Source organism: Syngnathus floridae, chromosome 4, assembly GCF_059516105.1.
Source record: "Syngnathus floridae isolate MCC-2025c chromosome 4, RoL_Sflo_1.0, whole genome shotgun sequence".
NCBI classification, from domain to species: domain Eukaryota; kingdom Metazoa; phylum Chordata; class Actinopteri; order Syngnathiformes; family Syngnathidae; genus Syngnathus; species Syngnathus floridae.
The window spans coordinates 16,940,261-16,961,282 of record NC_142416.1 but is presented as its reverse complement, the minus strand read 5'-3'; the positions used below and the strand labels follow the sequence as shown (position 1 = coordinate 16,961,282).

The window sequence follows — 21,022 nt, the reverse complement described above, 5'->3', positions numbered from 1 at the left end:
TGTACTACACGGAAGACGTGGCAAACATGACGTGCAAACATGGAATGACCCTGCAGGCGGTGGCGAGCGAAGGCTTAATGAAAGCACCGGTTGTTTTCCAGCGGGCAGATGGATGGGCCGGCCGCCTCAATCTTGTCCCGCATTGCCCCTTTTATCAGCAGTTTCCCGCCAGCTCATCACAAACGCGGATAAGCACACGAAACCAATGGGCAAGGTGGCAAACAAGCAGCGTGTGGGTCACGCAAAGGAAAAAAAAATCTTTCCCAGGCTGCCCGACGCCAGCGGTTGATTATTAATCAGCGCATTCTTCTTTTAATTCACACAAACTTGCATTACCTGCAGTAATCCCAAACCCTCCTGTCCCATTATCTCTCAAACACAGACACAAACACAGCAGATTTTTTTTATACTCTGTCTGCACTTCCTTAAGTCCATTACAGTGGAATCTCTAAAGTGGAGCACAATTTATTCAATGACAGTGGCTGACTTCCAAGTTGGAATTCAAAAACCAATCCCATGAGGGAGGGATGGTGGGGGGTTAATTAATACAGGATTCAAAAGTGATTCAGCTTCACGAAAAAACAACTAATTCCACACGTCTGACCGCGACGCCATGTAAATTTGAACAAATAAAAAAATAGAAAATATCATTTTCAATATCATTTTCTATTTCTTGTATTTCAAACTGGGCCTCATTTTACTGAAGAGCATTGAACGTGAAATTCTTTCACCCTGCTTTTTATGCCTACACAAAGTAAAAAATTCAAATCATTTTCATAATAAACTGTAGACATTTGGGCAACAAATTAATTGCATTATAATTCATTTCCGAGGGGGGGGGGATACAAACGTGTAAATTAAACTTCAAAATTAAGCTAAAAAAAAGAACTCACCTTACAGACCAGCGAGATCGTACTGCAAGAACACACATGCCCCCTTTTTGTGTGTCACGGGGTCTCAATTAAGATCATAATCATGTACCCTTCTTTAGTCATACGACAACATCGTCGCACACATGCACACACAGAAAGCACACGTCGGTACCTTCAGTACGGATGGTGAAGGGGGAGTCCCCCAATCTCTTGGCTGAGAATTGCCCCCCTAGAGAAGTCATTAGAAAGCACAGGCTGAAGAAGCCTATTCCCACCACGAATATCCTGCAAACACACAAAAGTGCAAGCAAGGCGGGACGTGTTAAAAAGGAGTGAAGTTAGTGAACGGAGTTTTATGTAAGACAGCGGGATTTTTTTTTTGGGAGGGGGGCGGGGGTGCGAAGAATGAAGAGACAGACAAGGTGAATTGGAATTGGTTAAATGGTTATATGTAGACAAAACAGGTTGGCATGGCAACGGTTGACACAACAAGGCCAAAGCTTTTTCAAGAAGTGGAAAACACAATCACGCAAGTAGAAAAACACTCAAGTTACACCTTTGGATGTGCAAATACAAGTATTGATATTGGTGCTGTACTTCAAAAAAAAAAAAAATTCTCACTGTTTCAACAAGCATCAAAGTATGCATCCAGACAACGAATAAAAAAATGCAATGATTTTAACGTTTGGCTGCATTGACATAAAAATAAAGAATTAGTTGTTTTTCTATGATAAAGAGATTTTTTTTTTTAAATAAATTGAAGCCATTTTGGATCCGATCACTTTCATTTTAACTTGATACTATCACTATCTTGGCTCAGTTTAACGTCGCATAAAATATATTTTTTTGCTCTATTTCTATGCACTACTGAGTAATGCGATGCCTACTAGTTGAAATTAAAAAAAGTACTCAAATTATCTTATCAATAATAAGATTCATCTATGTGATGACACTGATCATGTGATTTTTTTACATTTACAATGAACAAATAAGTTGGAAAATATCAGTAATATCAGTGACGTATGCTTTTTTTATTTTCAAAAAAATCACTTTCTTCAGTATTTCTAGGAAAGCATCACTGGTGAGTTATTAGAAAAGGTCATTGGAGTTTCCTGTTTCTGACAAAAAAGTGCTAAACTTCACATCTCTGCACAAAGGTGGCATCTCGGCTGATACGTCCACTGAAGCTGTAAATGTGGAAAATATACTTTATCCTTTCTATCAGTGTTAGTGGCATTTATAAACATCACAAGAGGGAGGGGGGGAAAAAAAGGTCTCTTTAATAGGCAGTGTAAAAAAGGAGCCATCATGTCCTAAAAACGAGGCCAATAATGGGCTCTAAGCGTCTTGGCAGCATCAGCTGTTGTGCTTTTCATGGACTACATCTGTTCATGACACACAGGCTTCCATGCAACCTGATAAACAAGTCGCAGGTTCCGAATGGGACTGGTAAATATTAAGTCATTCGCTCCCAATGACATATTTAGTCGTCAAAGGTTTATTTGTACTGGGCTGGCGGTCAACGAGTGAATGTCTTGTTAGGGAGAAATTTCCAATGACAGCCGTAAGTCACAAAACTTACTGATCCAGCTCACCCAAAAGGATGCCAAATGATACGTGAGGGATAAGGCGTCGTGATTTTACGAGGATAATATTCCAAGGCGGCCCAAATCGTGAAAATCCTTAAAGCAAGTTTTTCTTTTTTGGCTAGAAATAAAAAAAGGACAGCTTGGAATTGCTGGATGGACACAGTGGTCAGCACTAATGAGCAGAGATTTTTTTCTATTCTGAGAATTGATTTAGCTCTCTCCCTCTCTTTTACACATAAAACCAGACTTTCAAAAGTGGTTTCATTGGTCTACATGAGCATCTGGAATTTAATGCATTTGCATGTTGAAAAGTGAAACACTGAGGTTAATATGAAGCGTTAAAGAGGTATAAAATGTATTTAACCGGAGTGAGGGTAGAGGCGCTGCTCCAAAGCCGTCCTCAGGCGATCGTCCTCCCCTCTGATTATTTATTCAGCTATTTTGCAAAGGGGTTGTTAGGTGGGTGACGCGAGAGGATTAGACCTTGCTCCTCCTGCACTAACGAGACGTTAATTAACAGGCTTAAAAGTAAATGCGCTCTGCTCCCTTTAACTGGATCAGGAGAGGAGATGCGCTATCGGCTAATTGGCTGCCTAAAAAAAATACGCAACTATCTGATTTGACCTCTTGGCAGATGATTTGGGAAGTAGACGAGTTATGCCAGCTATGGGGGAGGTGTTGGCGTTTTCTATAAAACATTAAATTTGGAAAGCAGTCAATTTCTTCAAATCAAACACATCAAATATTAATCAAGTCGCTGATCAGCTAATATTTCATGACAGGGAATCAACTTTATTCAGTTGTACTTAACTTTAAAGCACATTTTATTTGACATGTTTCTCCTTTTTTTTACCTGTTTAATAATAAGTTGTTCAGATAATAGATATAAATATTTTACTTTATTCATATTCTAGCCTGTATTAGAATGTTGATTTGTATATGTAAGTTTGCTATACACTGCACTAACATGAACTGTCACGGGTGATCACGACTGGGGTACAATAATAACCAATTATTAACCAAAAAGTAATTAATAAAAACACAAGTAATCATTCATTGAACACACCTGAGCAAAAAAACAACAACCTGGAAGTGCCTGTTAAACGTAGTTCTAAGTGGCTCCATCTTAAAATCCCAATTCGAACCGGACAATATGACAATAAAAAGAGAGGAAAACATAATTTGAAGTTAAGTGCTCCTTACCTGAACGGCTTGAACGTCACGAGCCATCTTCTGACCATTATTTTGCCGTCGGTGCTGACAGTCATTTCCCAAAACAAGCGACCCCTGACATGGACGTTGTGGTTTGTAGCAAGTGCTGACCAAACATGTTCCAATGAGTGGATTTTAAGACGAAATTCCCTTGGTGGAAAAGTGGAAAAGTTTTATCCAGACTCTCTTCCGTTTCTGTCGACTTTTTTCGTTTTTCTTACCGCGAAGCCTGGCGACTCCCCAGTGAAATCGCCGCAGGTTGTTGTTTTTTTTTCCCGCCTTCTTAACTTCCTTACAAAAATGGCGACGTTGAATGTAGATAGAATTGGCGAGCGTCTGCTTCAACGCAGCGGCAGCCCGGGTCGATTCCACCCAACGCTGGACGAGGTGGTTTTAACTTCTCACCGAAGCCCCGCAGAATGTGCCGACAAGCGGTGGCTCCCGGCAATTTGTTCGCGCCATGAGTCAAGCTCGTTTATGAATGCGCAGTTTATCCGAAGGCTGTTTCACAATAAATCTTCTACACACGCGTCACGTTAAATTACGCAAATTTGCGAGCTATAAATCACAGACATTAACTATTAAAAACAAAAGTACTGAACTAATACCTATATGTATTGTATACAACGCCAAAAAGGAAACTGTTAATATCACTATGCTTTTATTTTGTAAGGCTCAACGCTGGTTTTATCCGGCGTACACGTTACTTCCGGTTACCTTAACACAGGGCCGACATGCTGATGAACAGCTCCGGCTGGTCCATTTTTCAGCCACTACTTTTATCACAAACAGCAATATTAACAGTAATCACAACCAGAATCACATTATTCAAATATATGACAGTAAAAATCAACAAAATATGTTTTCATGTTATTGTCTGGTTAAATAGTCCGAATTTTACATTGCTGACAGGAATGATTTCAGGACCACGGATAGCGACGGTCGCCGTTGTGAGGATACAACAGCGGCATCTAGAGGTCGTTAGAGGCCCTGGCAGGAATACATGCAGTCAGTTTAAAAGCATCAAGACTGTAATTTCGATGGCATTGAATTGCAAATGCAAATACAACACACAAGAAAAGTAGCAGTTGTGTAAAAGTGATGGAAATGCAAATATACAAAAACCACAGGGTGACGAGGGAAAAAAAACAACTTTCGATGAAAGTGGGAGGCAAAAACATCACAATGAGGCAAAAACAAATTCTTCCAAAACGAATAAAGGAAATGGCTTGGTGGGAAGTCACGCTCGGTCACGCTCTGGGTTGATAGCGGGTCTGTTTGTACGAAGTTGGTCTGCATCGAATTATTGCCATGCTGATTGACAGCACAGGTCAACAGGAGAAGGACAATTTGCATTTTCATTACGTTCACCATTGACTCGCTTCTCCTGTGGTTTGAAACGTTCTCGCTCACGCACACAGACACACACACGCATGGATGCAAATTCATTTAGTGGGTTGGTGCGCAGTTCGGACTGAGAGCCGCACACTCGCTCTGTGCCGATTTGACTTACTACAGCAAAGAAAAGCACAATATAAAATAAACATAAACATCAGTCTAGATAAAATAGTATTTTATGTCTCCATAACGTTAATGTGAAGATCTAGCCAGGCAGATTTCACAATTTAAACTCCATTAGTGCCCTGTTTGCATTTTGTATCTCCCTTTGATTTGACATTTTCAATGCATTTGATTTTATTTGTATCAATAGGAGCGATTCTTTTGCATTCCGCAAAATGAACCATCTACAGATGCGTAAGTCTCACTTAAACCCACTTGTCTTGTGAGCAGGAACTTTTTGTCAAGCAGATTGTTTTGACAGACCACAAGCCCTCCCAGCAAAAGTCCTCTGAACGTTGAAATCACGAAGGGATGCCAAAGGCACGAGGGGCTGGGCCTGCGGGAAACACACAGCCTTGTGGAAGTGACACTGTGAGTGACAGAGCCATCGTCTCGTTGTGTGAGAAAAGCGTGCAATCGAATACTCGGGAGGTGACAAGCTCCCCCAATGTGTCTGCCCACGGGCTACAGAGCTCATCTCTGCACTGTGACTATTTTTCACACAATCGCTGCCAAAACAGACAAAAGGCGAGGCTGTCTTTTTATGTCACTCTCTTTGCTATGTTCCAAAACTCTCAATTTGACAGTCAATGGTTGAATTACACTATAAATTGCTATGCTGTGCTATGCTATGCTATGCTATGCTATGCTATGCTATGCTATGCTATGCTATGCTATGCTATGCTATGCTATGCTATGCTATGCTATGTGGGTATGCACACATTGTAAAGTTTGCAGTAAGTAACTTTTTATTTTGCTGGAAACTTCCACTGTCATTGTCACTCTCCAAAAAATTTAGATTGTAAATTTCTCTTTTGTAGTAAGATGAAGGCAATACTAGAAACTCCACTCTCATACAAGTTTCTTTGCCGCACCCTTGGCTTTTGTTTTCAAGGAGAAAATCCTCATCTCTCTCTCACTTTGGGAGTAAAACAGTCACATTCCACAGCTCCAAAATCCTCTTCTGCATGGAATGCCCTACTTGCTGCTGTGCCAACTTCCTCTAGGGGGAGAGTGGAGGAAACATACAAAGTCACTACTTCACGTTTCCCTGCCTCGTCTTTTGTTGTGGAACCAAACAGCAGGAAAGGGCAGTGCTGAAACTCGAAACAAGGAGGAAGCGGGAATATTTGAGTCGCTCCATTAGGGATGACTTCAGACAAGCTTCTCATCTCAGTACAAGTTGCCTCCCTCTGGATCACTTTCACAGCCAACAAGCATTCATCCCTACTTGCCATCCAACTGTGTTCTCACGTTCTTGCCAAGTGACACATTGCAATATGCGGAGCAAAGATTTCACCAAATTGTGTTCTCGGAGAAAATTGTGATGAAACGTTGTCATCAGCTGGATGCGGGTGGAAAATTGAAAGAACAAGAGCGACTGATTCGATCTATGTGCTACATTGTGTTACAATAAAAAAAAGGGGGGAAAAATCAATAACAGTTTGTAAAGATTGCTGCTGCACTGTGGATGTAATGGTTTCACCACTTAGTGTGACTCACTAGTGAGACATACCTTTGCGCTTTGGATATATAGTTTTTGTAGAATTATTTTGTTCAGCCTCCTGTTTATTTTTTCTGTAATTCCACTGTCCACCACTAGATGGTGGCATACTATGGACTGTGACTACATTGGAGCGAAAACCTGAAGCACTTTTAGGTCAGCCTAGTTTTTGCTGAAGATTATTGACTGTCAATTTATTGACTATAGATTGCCTTTATTATTTATTTAATTGAAGGGAAACAGTGTGGTGCACTTTTTTTACTTTTCATCTGATAATGTGTTTACTGTTTTGGCTCTTATCTTTTTATTCATCCTGCTTTTAGGTTGCGATTTTTTTTTCTTACTCGTCTCGACATTTTCCCCATGTAGTGTGAAGTAGCTCATTTGTCTCTGAAACACCTAATTGATGAAAATCTCCTTTTGCCTTCCAGTGTGAATCTTTTTAAGTACCACCAACCTCCAGTAAAGTTATCAATTTCTCTCTTGCTATTGAAAGTCGTCCTCGTCGCATTTTTATAGAGCACTATGTGTTTGTCACTGTGGGGCAAGTTGAAAACAAGCACTAAAACATGTCGTTTTATTGCAGCGTCCCCAGTTCCCTATTGTCTCCTATCGACGATTCCCTCTTAGAGCTATTTTAGACTATTTAAGGCTGTTCTTCAGCCGAGAAGACGGAGCGACGGAGCTTGGCGGAGAGCTAATTGAAATCAGCTCACAACATTAGCAAGCCGCCAGCGGCTGACAGAAGAGGAGGCAGAGGGGAAGGGGGGGGTTAGCTGATGATGAACAACACGACACATTTGACTTTTTATTACAATTCCGAGTACAACTTTGGTCACGATGGCACATTAAAGATTAATAATTGTTAACCGAAGGCTGTAATTCAGTGCCTTGTTTTGTGACACTTGACCAACAGAATAAAAATATCAAATGAGGCCTAAAAAAAAAAAAAGGCCATAAAAGTCGTCGCTAGCATCCACCTCACCGCGCTGCCGCGTATTTGATTTAGCTGCTGCCGCCGTCTTTATTTCCCTCGGGCTGCACGGCTATCACAATGAGGCAGACGGTGGGAAGGGGCGGAGGGGTGAGCCATCTTGCGGAATGGCAGCGCTCCCGTGGCTGTGCAATACGTGAGCAAGCAGCCGCTGCTGGCTAATGGCTATCTGATTGATTAAACAAAGAGAGGAAGAGAGGGGAAGGAAGTAGAGATGAGGAGGGCAAAGCGGGTCGCCGGCCTTTTTTATCTGTAAGTCTCGCGGCCACTGCGGACCAAACCAAGAAGCGCTTTTGTGCTCCCTCATCACTCCTATCTGTATACGTGTTTATAAAACATCCAGCACTCTGCCTGAGGCCCTAATGAAGGCTGCTTACAGTATAATGAGAGATGTGGTCAGATAATGGAAGAGGTAATTAGGAGTTGCTGGTTAAGAATTACATTATTGATCGTCCAAATCCAGCCAGCCGCCGAGTGGGACTGCAAAGAGAGAAAAATCAACTCTTTAAATAAACAGTTTGAAAGTCTGGCGTCAGTTTAGTGCAGAAAAAGGTACACATATGCAGACTTTCCAGTCTATACATCAATATGCTAACTTTACTCCATGTTTCTAATGGTTGGATGAAAATATCTCTATAAAATGCCAGTGATCAAAATGATCATCATTAATTAATCTATATTTAAAATAAAAAAAACGGTATAATATCTAGCATATAAAATGAATGTGAAGTTCTGGGACAAATATTAAATGATGAAAATAAAATTACACATGATTTTTGTTGTTATGTTTTTAATTACTCTGCCCTCAGTAGCCATTCACACGCAACACATGCTGTTTAACGGCTTCCCCTCAACGACTGCATTTGCTTATTAGAGCTTAAAAAAAATGATACAATAAACTGTAAGAACCACAAAAGGATACAAAAAAATTTTAATTACTTCACAGAAGCTGTAACCTAAAGCTTGTTATTTTTGCCTTTTTATATTGCAGATTGCCGCTTGAATCAAATTTCACAACGACAACAATCGCATGTAAACACGTTTCATTCCGAGCACCGATCAATACATTATATAGAGTTGACCTTGTAAGACGCTTCTCATACTTGCTGGATATCTTTCTCTCGCTTATTAGACACAAGTAGCTCGCGAAAGAAGTTCAATTAAAAAAAAAAAACATATGGCATGATGAACAAAGGTTTAACAATATGAGTCTCTTCAATAATTGCATGGCTAGCTAGGTACATGTGCGAATAGCGAGTTGCCGTGTTAAAGCATTTTATTAAAAACACAGGGCCAGGCACTCTAGTGTTGCTGTATTCATCCCCAGAGACTACCTGCTTTTATTTTTTTCCCCCTCTACAAGCTCAACACGATCAATCCAACAAGGCAGCGTAAAGAAAGATGGATGGATGTGAAGTGGGGAGACTGAAGGATGGATGGCACAGGGATGGTGGGGGTTAAGAGGAGGAGGGGGCGGCCGGGGACCGAAGCATGGCAAATGGGATTGATGACAGAGTACTGTGTAAGCATAGAAATCCCTTCATTTTGCCAGAAAGCAGGCCTCCACGAACTGAGGAAAACAGAGGCAGCCATGTTGTGAGAATGACCAGAGTCACTAACACTGCCTCACTTCCGATTAATCGTCAATCAACCCGATGTTGTGCTAATAATTTATGTAAACACAGGGGGCATGTTTTGCACATACATCCATCCATCCATCCATCCATCCATCCATCCATCCATCCATCCATCCATCCATCCATCCATCCATCCATCCATCCATCCATCCATCCATCCATCCATCCATCCATCCATCCATCCATCCATCCATCCATCCATCCATCCATCCATCCATCCATCCATCCATCCATCCCATCTAATTTAGCGAGCTAGCTACCTAGCTATCTCTGGCATAGTCTATGGCAGGGGTGTCAAATTATTTTTTTTCGCGGGCCACATTGTAGTCATAGCTTCTTTCGGAAGGCCATTATTACTGTCGACCCAAATAAATGTATGAGCACCTCATATTTTACACAGTAAAAGCTACAAAACAAACTGACAAATAACTCGTTTTTAAATCAGACGAGTAAAAACTGGTCAAATATTTAAAAAAATATCTATACATTATTAAGCGTGAAGACAATTTGCAATTCTAGTAATGACACATAAAATGATGTGGCAGGCCGTGTCTGTCCCCCCGGGCCTTGAGTTTGACACCGGTAACCTATGGTGTGTTCAGTAAGGCAAATAATTTATGTTCAAACGGATTAAAAGCAAGTGAAATACTCCAAGTTTTGCACAGCGTAGCTCTTGTGGCACATTAGTGTAACTCTCCTCATAAACACACTGACACCATGTAACCGACAGAGGCCCATTAAGAGCTCATTACGCGGCCACTCATACAGCAACAGCAGCAGCAGCACATTGTGGCGGAATAAATTGGACCCGAGCCTGCTTGGGCACCCTAATGGAAACACGCTGAGAGGAAATGAACATTTTAATGCAGATGTCTCAACCCACACAGCAGAGCTTACTAATGGGGCAGAGTGGCCTTCAGAGATAACCGCCAAGATGGATGGAATGTATGTGTATGCAGTTAGTGACCCCTCCCGAAAACAAGACAAAATTCCTGTTGGATTCAGAATTGCACAACATTGAGGACATTTAAAAAGAGATTTCCCCACATGGCGGTATTCATCATCATTTCCTGTACATGCTGTTCAGTGTGTGAACATAGAAAGTAATAACAAACTTGAAGGCAGGAAGGAAGGAAAGGTAGAAAGACGGAGAGTACGCTTCAACTATATGACGGGAAGCCAAGGTTATCTGGGAGACAATAGAGTTCTTAACTGGAAGAGACGCTGTAGAAGAAAGTGGTGGAGATAGGCACGCCGCCACTCCGACATCATCTAGCCATCAGACAAGGACGGAGGTAAGTGTCACTGGGGCTTTTCTTTAACGCACAATTTTAAAAGCACCTTTGAGCGGTGGAGGTGTCCTCGGTGCATTTTATTCCATTTAGCCGCATTCCAATTAGTTTTAGCTGACGTCATTGCTATTCTTTTATTATTCTAGTGTATCTAGTGCTCGAGTGGAAGTGAGTAAAATCTTACTTCCTTCAAAAACGCTGCTGAGGGGGTTAAAGGTGTCAAATTTAGGTCCTGAAAGTAAAATGCTAACTCTAATTTGGCATCAGCCACAGGAGTTTGCTGATAATTTTGTTTGTAGCCGGTGTGATTGTACCAAATGCAGTGTTTTGAACTTGGGTCCGTGTAATTCATTAATTCACCACTAGATGGCACAAACTAATTCTACACACTGGCTCTTTAGGATATTAAAAAAATAATTATTTTCCAAGAATATCCAAATTATGGTTGGTTGTATATGACATTTGCAGACCTTTTAGGAATATTTAAGAAAATTATAACTTTTGCATGTTAATTTGGAAAACAATGTGGTATTAGTTTGTGAGCATTTAAGAATGAAAATATGCAAATATTTTGTTAATAAATAGCAAAAGTGCAGCAGATGGTGGAAAATGACCGCTTTTTGCCACTTCCCTAAGGAAAAGTGCAAAAGATTAGTAAGTGATCCGTTTCCATCTGGACTTTCCATTCCTCGTTGTGTGACAACAGCACCTTTCACTTTTATCACAGAGGCTAGCACCTATAGCTAAAGAGCAAGTAAACGCAAATATTGTGATAACTGACTCGAAATTGGCAAAGACACTTACACCTACCTACATGTACTGCAGTTCATTTACACAAGGGAGAAACGTTAGAAGAATAGAACACAAAAACACCTCTCAGTACAGAGAACAGGAAATGTGCTTCCTTCCCATTGTGTTGAAAGTTTATTGCTGCCACTGAGCAAAACACAAGAGCCTATTTAGATAACCAGAATCCACATGTCAAGAGTATTAACTTGTTATTTCCCTCTCAACGATCGTGAAATACGCCGGCCAGTGACTGATTGCTACAATATTATAGTGTTGCGAAAGCTGTTATGGGGAATTTTGCAAAAACCTGCAAACACCTGGCGAATGAAAATATTTTATTAATGAATTTAACATGCAACAAATCTGCTGCCCAGATTGGGCTTACTGTAATTAGGACAAGCATATCTTTCATAATGAAACAAATGATTCCGTGTTAAGAGTCTGGCAATGAAAATCTACGAGCACTTGCTTAGAGTAGATGTCTGGATGGAGGCCGTTTGAATCAGTTTTAATCATCCCGTTATGAAGTAGCTTTTAGAAGCTAGAATCTCCTCTGGGAAGTCTGCCAAAAATAAAGGTTTGGGCAATGAAGCAATAAGAGACCCTACTATTAACACACGCGCATGCTTCTCTCATTGCAATAAAAAAAAATGACAGTGAAAGCCTCGAGATGAATTCTTTTGAATTGCTTTTGACATGAACTCCCACCATAATTAGCCCGATTTCTCCGTGACGACGACTTCCTATCTGATTCTTCCCTTCAAAGTCGCTGCCAGCTGCTCTCTGATCACAATTATGCCGTTACATTCTTCTAAAAAGCTCCGTCGCACGCTGCGGATAAATGCTGCGATTGATGGGTGACAAAAACCGCAGATGGCGAAACACAATGACCTCTATGTGAGGCTAATTGCCGCTACAGTGGAGCTTTGTTGCTATCGGCGTTCTTGACCACTTGGAACCCTTTCAAGTTTCTTCTTTAATTATAAGGAAGTTGGGAGAAAGTTTAACCTGCATAAAAGTGGAATTTTATTTTTCACTAATGGCCTCTAAAGGAACAGATACAGAGCAAACAAGATAGGAACCAGAATGGAACCTTGAGGGACTCCGTCTGCAAGAGTTGCTGCAAATCCCAACTGCTTGTTAGATTAATATTTCTCTGACAGGTTCATTAAAATTGAGCATTATCATCTTTTTAAAGTAAACATTTGTGTACTGGATTTTGAGAACTACTGCTGCAGTATTTATTTTTTAATTCTCTTCGAATTAAAAAGAAGATTTAGCAAGTCCTGTGGTCTTGATGTGATCCTAAAATACTATCCATCCATTTACTGAACCGCTTATCCTCACACGGGTCGTATAGGCGGTTTCTATTTGACCTAAATCTGTGATTGACTTGCGTCCAATTCCAGCTCATCCTACATTAGATGCGACGTTTTTAGGGACGGGGTGGAATTTGCTTTCGTAATGACAGTTACAAGTCATCTGGGTCTGCTTGAAATAAGATACCTGATTGTGTTAATGCTTAGCATTAGCACTGAAAACAAGCTAACGCTATCCACGTCTGCTACAACGGTAGAATGATTCATTCTGGATATAAAATTTGATTGAGTTTTTTGTAATGTACAATCAATTGAAAAAAAAAAAATTGAACTTTGACGGGCTAAATAAATAATCCCATTGCGAAATTACATCGAGTAGCACGACTGATTTTGAAGGCTCATAGTGGATTACATTGACATGGCACTACACGGACAATCATATTTGATTAAAAGAAAGAAAAGAATAACTACCGAAAACAGTGTGGTTATACGATTTTATGGAAAATAAAATTAAAACGAAGGCTACAAACGTGGGTTGGAGATTCATAGAATGCTTACTGGGTACAGGCGCATCTTCTGATGAGTCAGTCTTTTTCTTTGTCCTATAAATTTGTAATGAACATCCTTGGATGACACCTGAGTTTCCATTAGCGTCTTGCTAGGAATAGGAAGAAAGGAAAATGTTCTCAGTAATTGCGGACAACGCAGCGAATGAAGGATACAACACACTCTGTGCAAGAGAAAGTGTTGAAATTATTCGGAACATTTGCAGGTCTTATGAATACATAAAAAATATGCAAAATGTTCTGAAGAAGGATCAACAACGGAGCGGTAAAATGATTTTAATTGTCCATTATCTTTGCAATCCTGATGCCATAGTTTGGCCATTCACATAATTAGCTAGTGTGAGACCACCAGGGTCTCATCCTACATCAGCGCTAAGAGCTGGGACAGCCAACACGGAATTAATGTCAACATTTATTTAACCGGGTTCAAACAACTTCCACAGTTTAGCAGACCTGCAGTAAATCCCACTAAAGCCGCAGATAATACTAAGCATTATGGGTAATCTAGTCCCCGAAGCAATTAACGTTGACATGCCTTGTAAACTAAACTGCAACACTGCAAGCTAAGTTAGGTGTGTGATGTGACGATGCATTCGCATAGACTACTATTGTGGAAAATCTTTATGGGGGGTGAAAAAAAAACCACTTCTCCATGGTTGAGCAATTTCCCCCACAGGAAATAAAGGAAACAGGGTCAACCTGTCGCCATCATAAAATCTTTATTAAACGTACAGGCTATTTTGAGCATTCAACCATTTGTGTTGAGTAAGTGCAAATGTAATGAAACGGTTGAGAACAAGTAGCAAAAGTATTGGGGACACCATTTAAAAAGAAAAACATAACTACGTTTTTCTTTGTTTTTGTTTTTTTTACATATCCCTGCTAGTCTAAAACCAAGTTTTCTTAATAATATTGTGTTTTATGTACATAAAATAAGCATTAAACTTCCACCTGTTTTTATCAATCTCAAGGGGCGGCCATTTTGCTACTTGCCGGAAATTACATCACAGTTACTAAGGAAATACCAATCATGTCTCAGCTATTTTCTGAGTTTGGTCATGTGACATTTGCAAGCTGAACCGTGATTGGTCATCTGGTTCAATAACCCAAAATCAAACAATTAGAACATTTAAAATAAATAAAATAAATAAATATTTCAATCAGGATTCCCTCATGTTATTATAGTAGTGAATAATATTGTTGAAATTGTACTATTTTTTAGGGGGGAATTTACGATTGATTATCTAATTTAGATGAGAAAAATCAACAAATATTGTATTCATCATTTTTGGCACTAAGAAAAAAATGCTACCATGGGATTGACCCAACGAAGATGAAATTGGCCTCTGAACTCAAATGAATTTGACACTACTGCTGTAGAGGGAGCCCTTCACCGCATTTAACAATCAGCAGCCATCACTAAAGATTGGCTGAAATGGAAATCAAAGGCTTTCACACAAAGTGCCTTTTGATGGCAACTGTCAAAAGAATCTTAGAACACTCACGTCCTCCTCTACATCCGGCAATTTCTCCACTGCTTTTGTCCGGCCTTCATCTCACTTCAAGTGAGAAATTTCTTTACAATTCTTCAATCATTAACAACCAATGCACACAAGAAAATGAAAGCAAAATGCGTTTCTCCCTCTGCCATCTTCTGAATGCATTTTTCCATTTTCACAGTGCGGACTCAGGATGAAATTGACGAGCCTGCTCTTTGTCTGCTTTCTAACTGAATTGACACAAGGTAGGCATCCATTTTGGTTTATTTCAAAATTGTCTGCTTGAGTAAGCAAATGTGATGTTATTGTTCAAAATATTACGATTGGCGATGTTGCAATCGATGGGTGATAAAACTTGCTTTGCACATTCCCTTAAAGCTGACAAACAAGTCAGGTGAGAAAGTCCAATTTAGAATGAGTTATTCAAACTTTTTTTTCCCCCTGGTAATTTATATTAATCTCTACACAAATAGTATGAAGAATAAAAAAAAAGGTGATGTTTTTCAATTTATCATCAAGCTCATTTCTGGCTCAAATTTCAGGTTATCAGTAAACGTGACAATTAAGTTACAAATTGTCACATTTGTTTTCAGGATTGGTGAGCGTCAGCAACGTTACAGCCGAGTGCAACGAGCCGCTGACGATACACTGCAACGTGTCCACGTGGACGGACGGGTTCTCCGTCAAACATATGGAGTGGTCCCAAAACGGCGAGTCTTTGTGTCACGTGGACGGCATGGGGGAATTGATCCACAGCAACGAGACAAAAAGCCACATCCGATGCGAATATAATAAAGGTCGTCTGTCGCTCATCTTTGCAAAAGTGCAGCCGGAGGATAGCGGCGCGTCAAATCGCTACATGTGCAAACTGCGTTCCAATCGTGGAGTTTCACACGGGTACAGCCGGATAGAGCTGCAAGGTCAGTCGGCATCGACAGTATCAACACGTTCGATTGTGTCATATGTTTGAGGACACCCAAAGAGGCTTGGTAGTTGCCACTGTTCCTCAACTAAAGGATTGTATGGAGTTTTGATTCCAACCTGACCTTGTGCTCCTCAGAGTGCTGCGGGATGGTCAAAGGCATTTTGTCCAAGGACGGCCCCGTCTGCACGTTCAGCCACGTCTATCCAGACGGAGACGTGTCGTGGTCTTCCCAAAGGCGACAGTCGGAGGGACCTGTAAGGCAAAGTACTTTTAAAAGTGTGGAAGAAGGCGGCTGGGTAACCATTCGTAGTCAGCTGGAAGGGAATTCCGACGGGGATTTCAACTGTACTCTGATGAGCATGGAATCTGGAAGACGGATGGAATGCAGTTTGTCTGAGGGTGCTGAATTTCTGAACGGGTACGGACTGAAAGCTCAGGGGTTCGCACAGAAAGCTGGGAATGCTGCTGGATCTCGGGAACCTTTGGTGACAATTCTGCTGATATCAATCTTACTTGTCATGCAATTATGAATTAAATGATTCAAGAATATTTGATTAGACTCCCACCATGGAATACCTTTTTTCCGTCTACCATCAGTCATCTCCTTGTTTATGTTGTTGTCACACAACCACAAGATTTTTATTTTTTTTTGTGTGTGTTTGCTATTTTGGATTTTGATTTGTTAGACTCGGTTGATTGTCTATTTTGATTCATCCTGGTAGCTTGTTTGAGTTTTTTTTTTTTTTTTTGATCAAATAAATTATTTTTTGAGATTCTTTCTTCTTCCCTGGTCTTTGCTTCCTGTTTCTTGTCTTCCCATTATGCATTTGCTGATGTTTTAATTTCGACCCATTGACGCTTCTAAATAAAATGAATTATTAATCTGTTTAGTTGTTTAGTAACAAAGAGGTAATGGAACTTTACTCATAAAGACCTAGGTCCAAAGGTGGTTTATTATTGTGTTTGCCACCACCGCCTATTTAAACAAGCTCAAGTCACATGACACAATCTAGAAACTGGGTCAAATATAATTCAACGGCTAGGCATAATTGATTTTTATTGTGTTTAACATTTTAACGCATAATATACGCATATGCGTGGAAATGTAGTTTACAAAATGATAATCTACAAGCAGCTGCACGGTAAACACTATACGAAACAAAATGCATTCATTTGGGAAAAAAACATCTGTACAATAGTTAGACAAAGCAATAGATGGGTGGATAAATTCCGCATAAAGAATGTTTGGGAAATTATCAGAAGCTGAAAAGATATTCAACAAAGCTGACGCCAGTATTTTATGGGTAAATGTTGCCCTCTGTTGGACTACTTGCAAACTGCAGCCGTGCCGCCCTGTAACAGGTTTAGTTTGAGCGTTTGCATAATGCTTATAATTTCATATAAGTAATTATTACATTCAGATTTATAAATTATAAATCCGAATTTAATAATTCTATTCTCAGATTCCAATTTACTTCACCTCCAAGACTGACTATTTGAGTCTTTTCAGGAGCTCTCTCCATTTTTTGCTTCAGTGCATTTCACTCGTGAGAGGAAACAGCATTTTCAAGTCACTGCTTCGTCGAGAGCAAAGAGGAGCTTTTAGCGCAACAGTGCATTACCGGTGTCACATTGACCTGACAATACGCGCACGCGCACACACACGCACGGCCCACATTTACTAAATCACTACAAGTGGCATTGAACATTTTATTCTGTGAATAAGGTGGATGGTAAGTTATATCAGATAAATTTGTGAAGTGCCGTCAAAAAATATTCTTCTCAAATACTTATATATGTATAGTTTCCCTACTTGATTGTGAGACCCTCAAACAAATGTTAATATCAGACAAAGATAACCTATACAATTAATTCGATTTATTAATGGGTAAGAAACTATTGAAAAGTACCTGTTTATGTGTGGAAAAAGAAATTGCGTCTTAAACCTAATTAACTAGTAACTCGTTGGGCGCACCTTTGTATCTTCACCAGGTGGGGGCGCAAGCGCCAAACTAATCCACAGCCAACTGTGTCTTACAAAACTCTTGAATGTTTGGATACAGACGACGAGGTTTAAAGCAGTTTAAATTTCTAACATAACAATCACTTAATCGTTTTTTTTTCACGGATTTATAATGACATCCAGGCAAAACGTACAACACCTAAATAATATTAATATTATTAAGTTGATTATGTGAAATGCACAAAATGAGTTCTTGCACGTCCTGTTTTGTTTGCCTTTAAGCAGTTTTGTGCCATCGTTAAATATTTTTATTTTTATGCACGAGTTCTTGGCACGGGGTGGATTTATTGTTTGCTTCCAACTGCTGTTGTATAAGTGTACTGCAGTATTTAGTTATTTAATTATTTGAGTAGTTACTCATGAGTAATATGAATAATGAAAAATTATTTGCCCCACACCGATCGTCCTAATTGCTCCTTCCTGGTTTAGAGTCTGCTTGGATGAACCGAGTGAACCCAAATAATTAGTGGTAATTCCAAGAAATGTCAGGCTGACTTTCCAGCGCAAAAATTGTGTAATCCCTTCTTACATCAGTTCCACACGTTTAAACTTTCTCATCTAGTACAAAGTACACACATTCATCTAAGTCTGTGTGTGAGCGCGCGCGCGCGTAGGTGGGTGCGCGCGTGCGTGCGCCTATTTGCTTCGGGTTAAGTTGCCATGGCAACACAAGTGTCTCGCTGTGTGCCCTCGGCCTGGTGTGTTTGTGTGTCTGGACAATTATCGGTGGGGGGGTGGTGGAGGGTGGCCGTTATCTTCTCCGCGAGAGGTTTACATTATCTCCCTGGCAGCCTGGTGGTCGTCGGTCAGGTGAGCTTCCTCTCGGCCGGTTACATCACACTCACAAGAGAAAATAAGAAGAGAGGAGCTTGACCAGTCATTAAACAATAGAGGCAATGAGAAGTCCATTTAATTTCTATCTTACGAATCTAATAGAGGAAAAAGCTGCACAACTGATGTTCAAGATTTATGGTCACGGTTGGTGGGAATGATGATCAGATACTTCAACAGATTATGCGATTAAAATCAACTCAAAACACATTGAAGTTCATTTGCAACAAAGAGTGAAAATTTAAACGCGGTGATCAAGTTAATAGCTGGTTGTAATCGAGTTTTTTTTTTTTATCTCTGCAATATTGTGAGCGGTGAAATCCGATGATCGATTGTCAAGATGTAGTTTTTTTAAGCTTAAATTTGAATTTTTATATTCAAGCCTAAAATTAGTCATTCAAAAATGAGGGTTTCGAACTTGACAAACATTTTTGTGGGAATCTTTTGAGTTTTTACATTTAGTATGGTTAAAGAATTAACACAACAGCTTATAAGACTATTTTTTCATATTGGCAGTGGTATCAGGATAAATCATTGAAAATAATTTTACACGGAACTAGAGATAAAACTAGCACATCCTCATACTCATGCCAGGCGAAGTCTTGGAATTTGGCAGACCGTACTGTGACAGCAACCACCCAGCTTCACAACTTGGAAGATGAAACCTGCGCTACCAGCTCAGGAAGCACCGAGCCACAAAGAATGCCACGTTGCTTAAGAACCACATTTGAACGTAAACAAAATAAGCCTTTGCAAGCTAGGCATAATAACGGATGTCTGCGTTCTCTCCCACAACAGCGCAAACACCCCCTTCGACCTGCGAACAAAAGAAATCTCTGCTCGCTGCACTTAAATAATAATACCTAAATGGCCACAGCGATATTTTCATAATGACTCAATCCACTGAACGCAGCATGCGCTCGTGGTGGGTCACATCCATCAGTGAGTCAAAACCCGAATGCACCATCATGTCTATGTAGGCTCCATTTTGTAGACTCAATCAAAACACTCCTCCGCACCGTGTTCCATGCATGTTAGATAAGTGACGCAGCGCTTGGAAATGATCTTCTGGTGCTATACATTCAGGCATCAAGTGTTGCTGAGATCAATCATTCATGCATTCATAATCTGTCGTGGCGAGAGAGCGTCTGTCATGTTCAAAAGCAAGAAAATAGCGGGGATGGAAGCTATAAATGTGCGCAAACGTCAATTTGGGTGGCAGATCCAGAAATGCCGCCGGGGAGCGTCAACAAAGGCCAAATGACAGAAGGCAGTAGAAAAGGATCACAACAAAAGAAGCAATGAAGGTTCCGATTTTGTCTTTACATTTTGTTTTCAGCTTGAATCTTGAAGCAAAGACAATTGGTTTTATTTTATTTTTTTTTACGAGGACTTAAATGAAAATAGCAATCCTATTTGTGTGTGTTTGCATGAGTGTGTGTGTAAGTGTGTGTCGTTTCAAATGAGGAATTTCGCAAAAGTATCGGAACAAACGCTTAACGTGATTGGATTTTGTGCAGATAGGATTTTGCAAAGAAGCACAGAGATGAGCCACAAAAGTTTTGGAACAAAGTTTTACAGACCGATCAGGCAAAGATGAAAATGGAGGAATGGAGGAAGAAAAAATCTGAATGTTAAGATCCAAAATGCGTAAGCTTATCTGTCATGATGATGTCATGAGGCATTAAGGATCTTGATTGACTTTGGGCAAGAGGTGGAGTGCGTCCATTTCACGGGCAAAAAGTGTTCCAATTTTATTTTCTACGAACTTGGGAACCTTTGGCTTTAGAGGTTTCGCCAAATGAGAAAAGTTTGAGAGATGATTGAGGGCTTATGAATCCTTTTCCTGTCATCACTAGCTTGGTCAGAGGGTGGTCGGGAAAAAAGGAACATTGAGTCACGCCCACATTGACCTTCAGTACCTCATTAGCGCTTTCAATCATGTTCCGAGACTTCTCGCTGTCGTTATTTGTGTCGGTACAGTTGTGTAATGTGGATTTTGACGCGATACCTTGATATAGAATGATTCTGAAATAGATACTGAACTTTTTTTTGAAAACGGACCTGGCTTTTTGTTGGGTTGCGCACACAAAGATATTAAAAGAAAAAAACAGGAAATTTGGTCAAATTGATCCAACTCGGTCCAATTTTCAAACCGCATCTAGTGTGGTACATGAAATGGCTGAGACCAAATTGACCCAACTCGGCCCAATTTGCAACCTTAATTGGGTTGTTTTTAACCAAACATTTTAAGGGTGCATTTATTATCGTTCTTTTAGAAAATGACATTGGTTGAGGAATACAAGTAATAATAATAATAATGAAAAGGAAAGGGGGGAAATAAAAAAGGTTGTAATATTTTGAATAAAAACAAGTTGCAATTTAAGAATTTAAAAATCTATTGATGAAA

The 21,022-nt window shown here is 40.1% G+C and overlaps 2 protein-coding genes across 4 annotated transcripts in view; one reads left to right on the top strand and one right to left on the bottom strand.

The window, feature by feature from the left end:
* Nucleotides 1-4,122, bottom strand: part of LOC148399524 (alpha-1,6-mannosylglycoprotein 6-beta-N-acetylglucosaminyltransferase B-like) — a 37,976-nt gene extending 33,854 nt beyond the window's left edge. Inside the window, exons 1-3 of one of the 2 annotated variants that reach the window (XM_088373835.1) lie at nt 3,895-4,122; nt 3,665-3,823; nt 1,045-1,157 (exon numbers count right to left, since the gene is read on the bottom strand). In XM_088373835.1, the coding sequence (XP_088229961.1) occupies nt 1,045-1,157; nt 3,665-3,729 (178 nt within the window). In that variant the 5' untranslated portion in view covers nt 3,730-3,823; nt 3,895-4,122. Of the gene's footprint in view, nt 1-1,044; nt 1,158-3,664; nt 3,824-3,894 lie in introns of those variants that run through there. The other variant, XM_088373836.1, reaches the window with a different exon arrangement.
* A 6,358-nt stretch (nt 4,123-10,480) lies between these two features.
* Nucleotides 10,481-16,513, top strand: LOC148399523 (uncharacterized). 2 transcript variants are annotated; one of them, XM_088374211.1, is made up of 4 exons: nt 10,481-10,663; nt 15,015-15,078; nt 15,427-15,753; nt 15,894-16,512. In XM_088374211.1, exons 2-4 carry the CDS (start codon nt 15,027-15,029, stop codon nt 16,286-16,288), a joined length of 774 nt encoding a protein of 257 aa, XP_088230337.1. In that variant the 5' UTR covers nt 10,481-10,663; nt 15,015-15,026; the 3' UTR covers nt 16,289-16,512. The 2 variants fall into 2 exon arrangements, with proteins under 2 accessions (XP_088230337.1, XP_088230338.1); XM_088374212.1 differs by lacking the exon at nt 10,481-10,663 and adding an exon at nt 14,834-14,899 and having other exon boundaries at nt 15,894-16,513.
* Nucleotides 16,514-21,022: the final 4,509 nt, after the last annotated feature.

What these genes read in the sequence shown, in the direction of transcription:
- LOC148399523 (XM_088374212.1), top strand. Translation starts at nt 15,027, where the DNA reads ATGAAATTGACGAGCCTGCTCTTTGTCTGCTTTCTAACTGAATTGACA. An exon ending in TCTAACTGAATTGACACAAG is followed by an intron (nt 15,079 to 15,426) that starts GTAGGCATCCAT and finishes ATTTGTTTTCAG; the next exon opens with GATTGGTGAGCGTCAGCAAC. An exon ending in CAGCCGGATAGAGCTGCAAG is followed by an intron (nt 15,754 to 15,893) that starts GTCAGTCGGCAT and finishes TGTGCTCCTCAG; the next exon opens with AGTGCTGCGGGATGGTCAAA.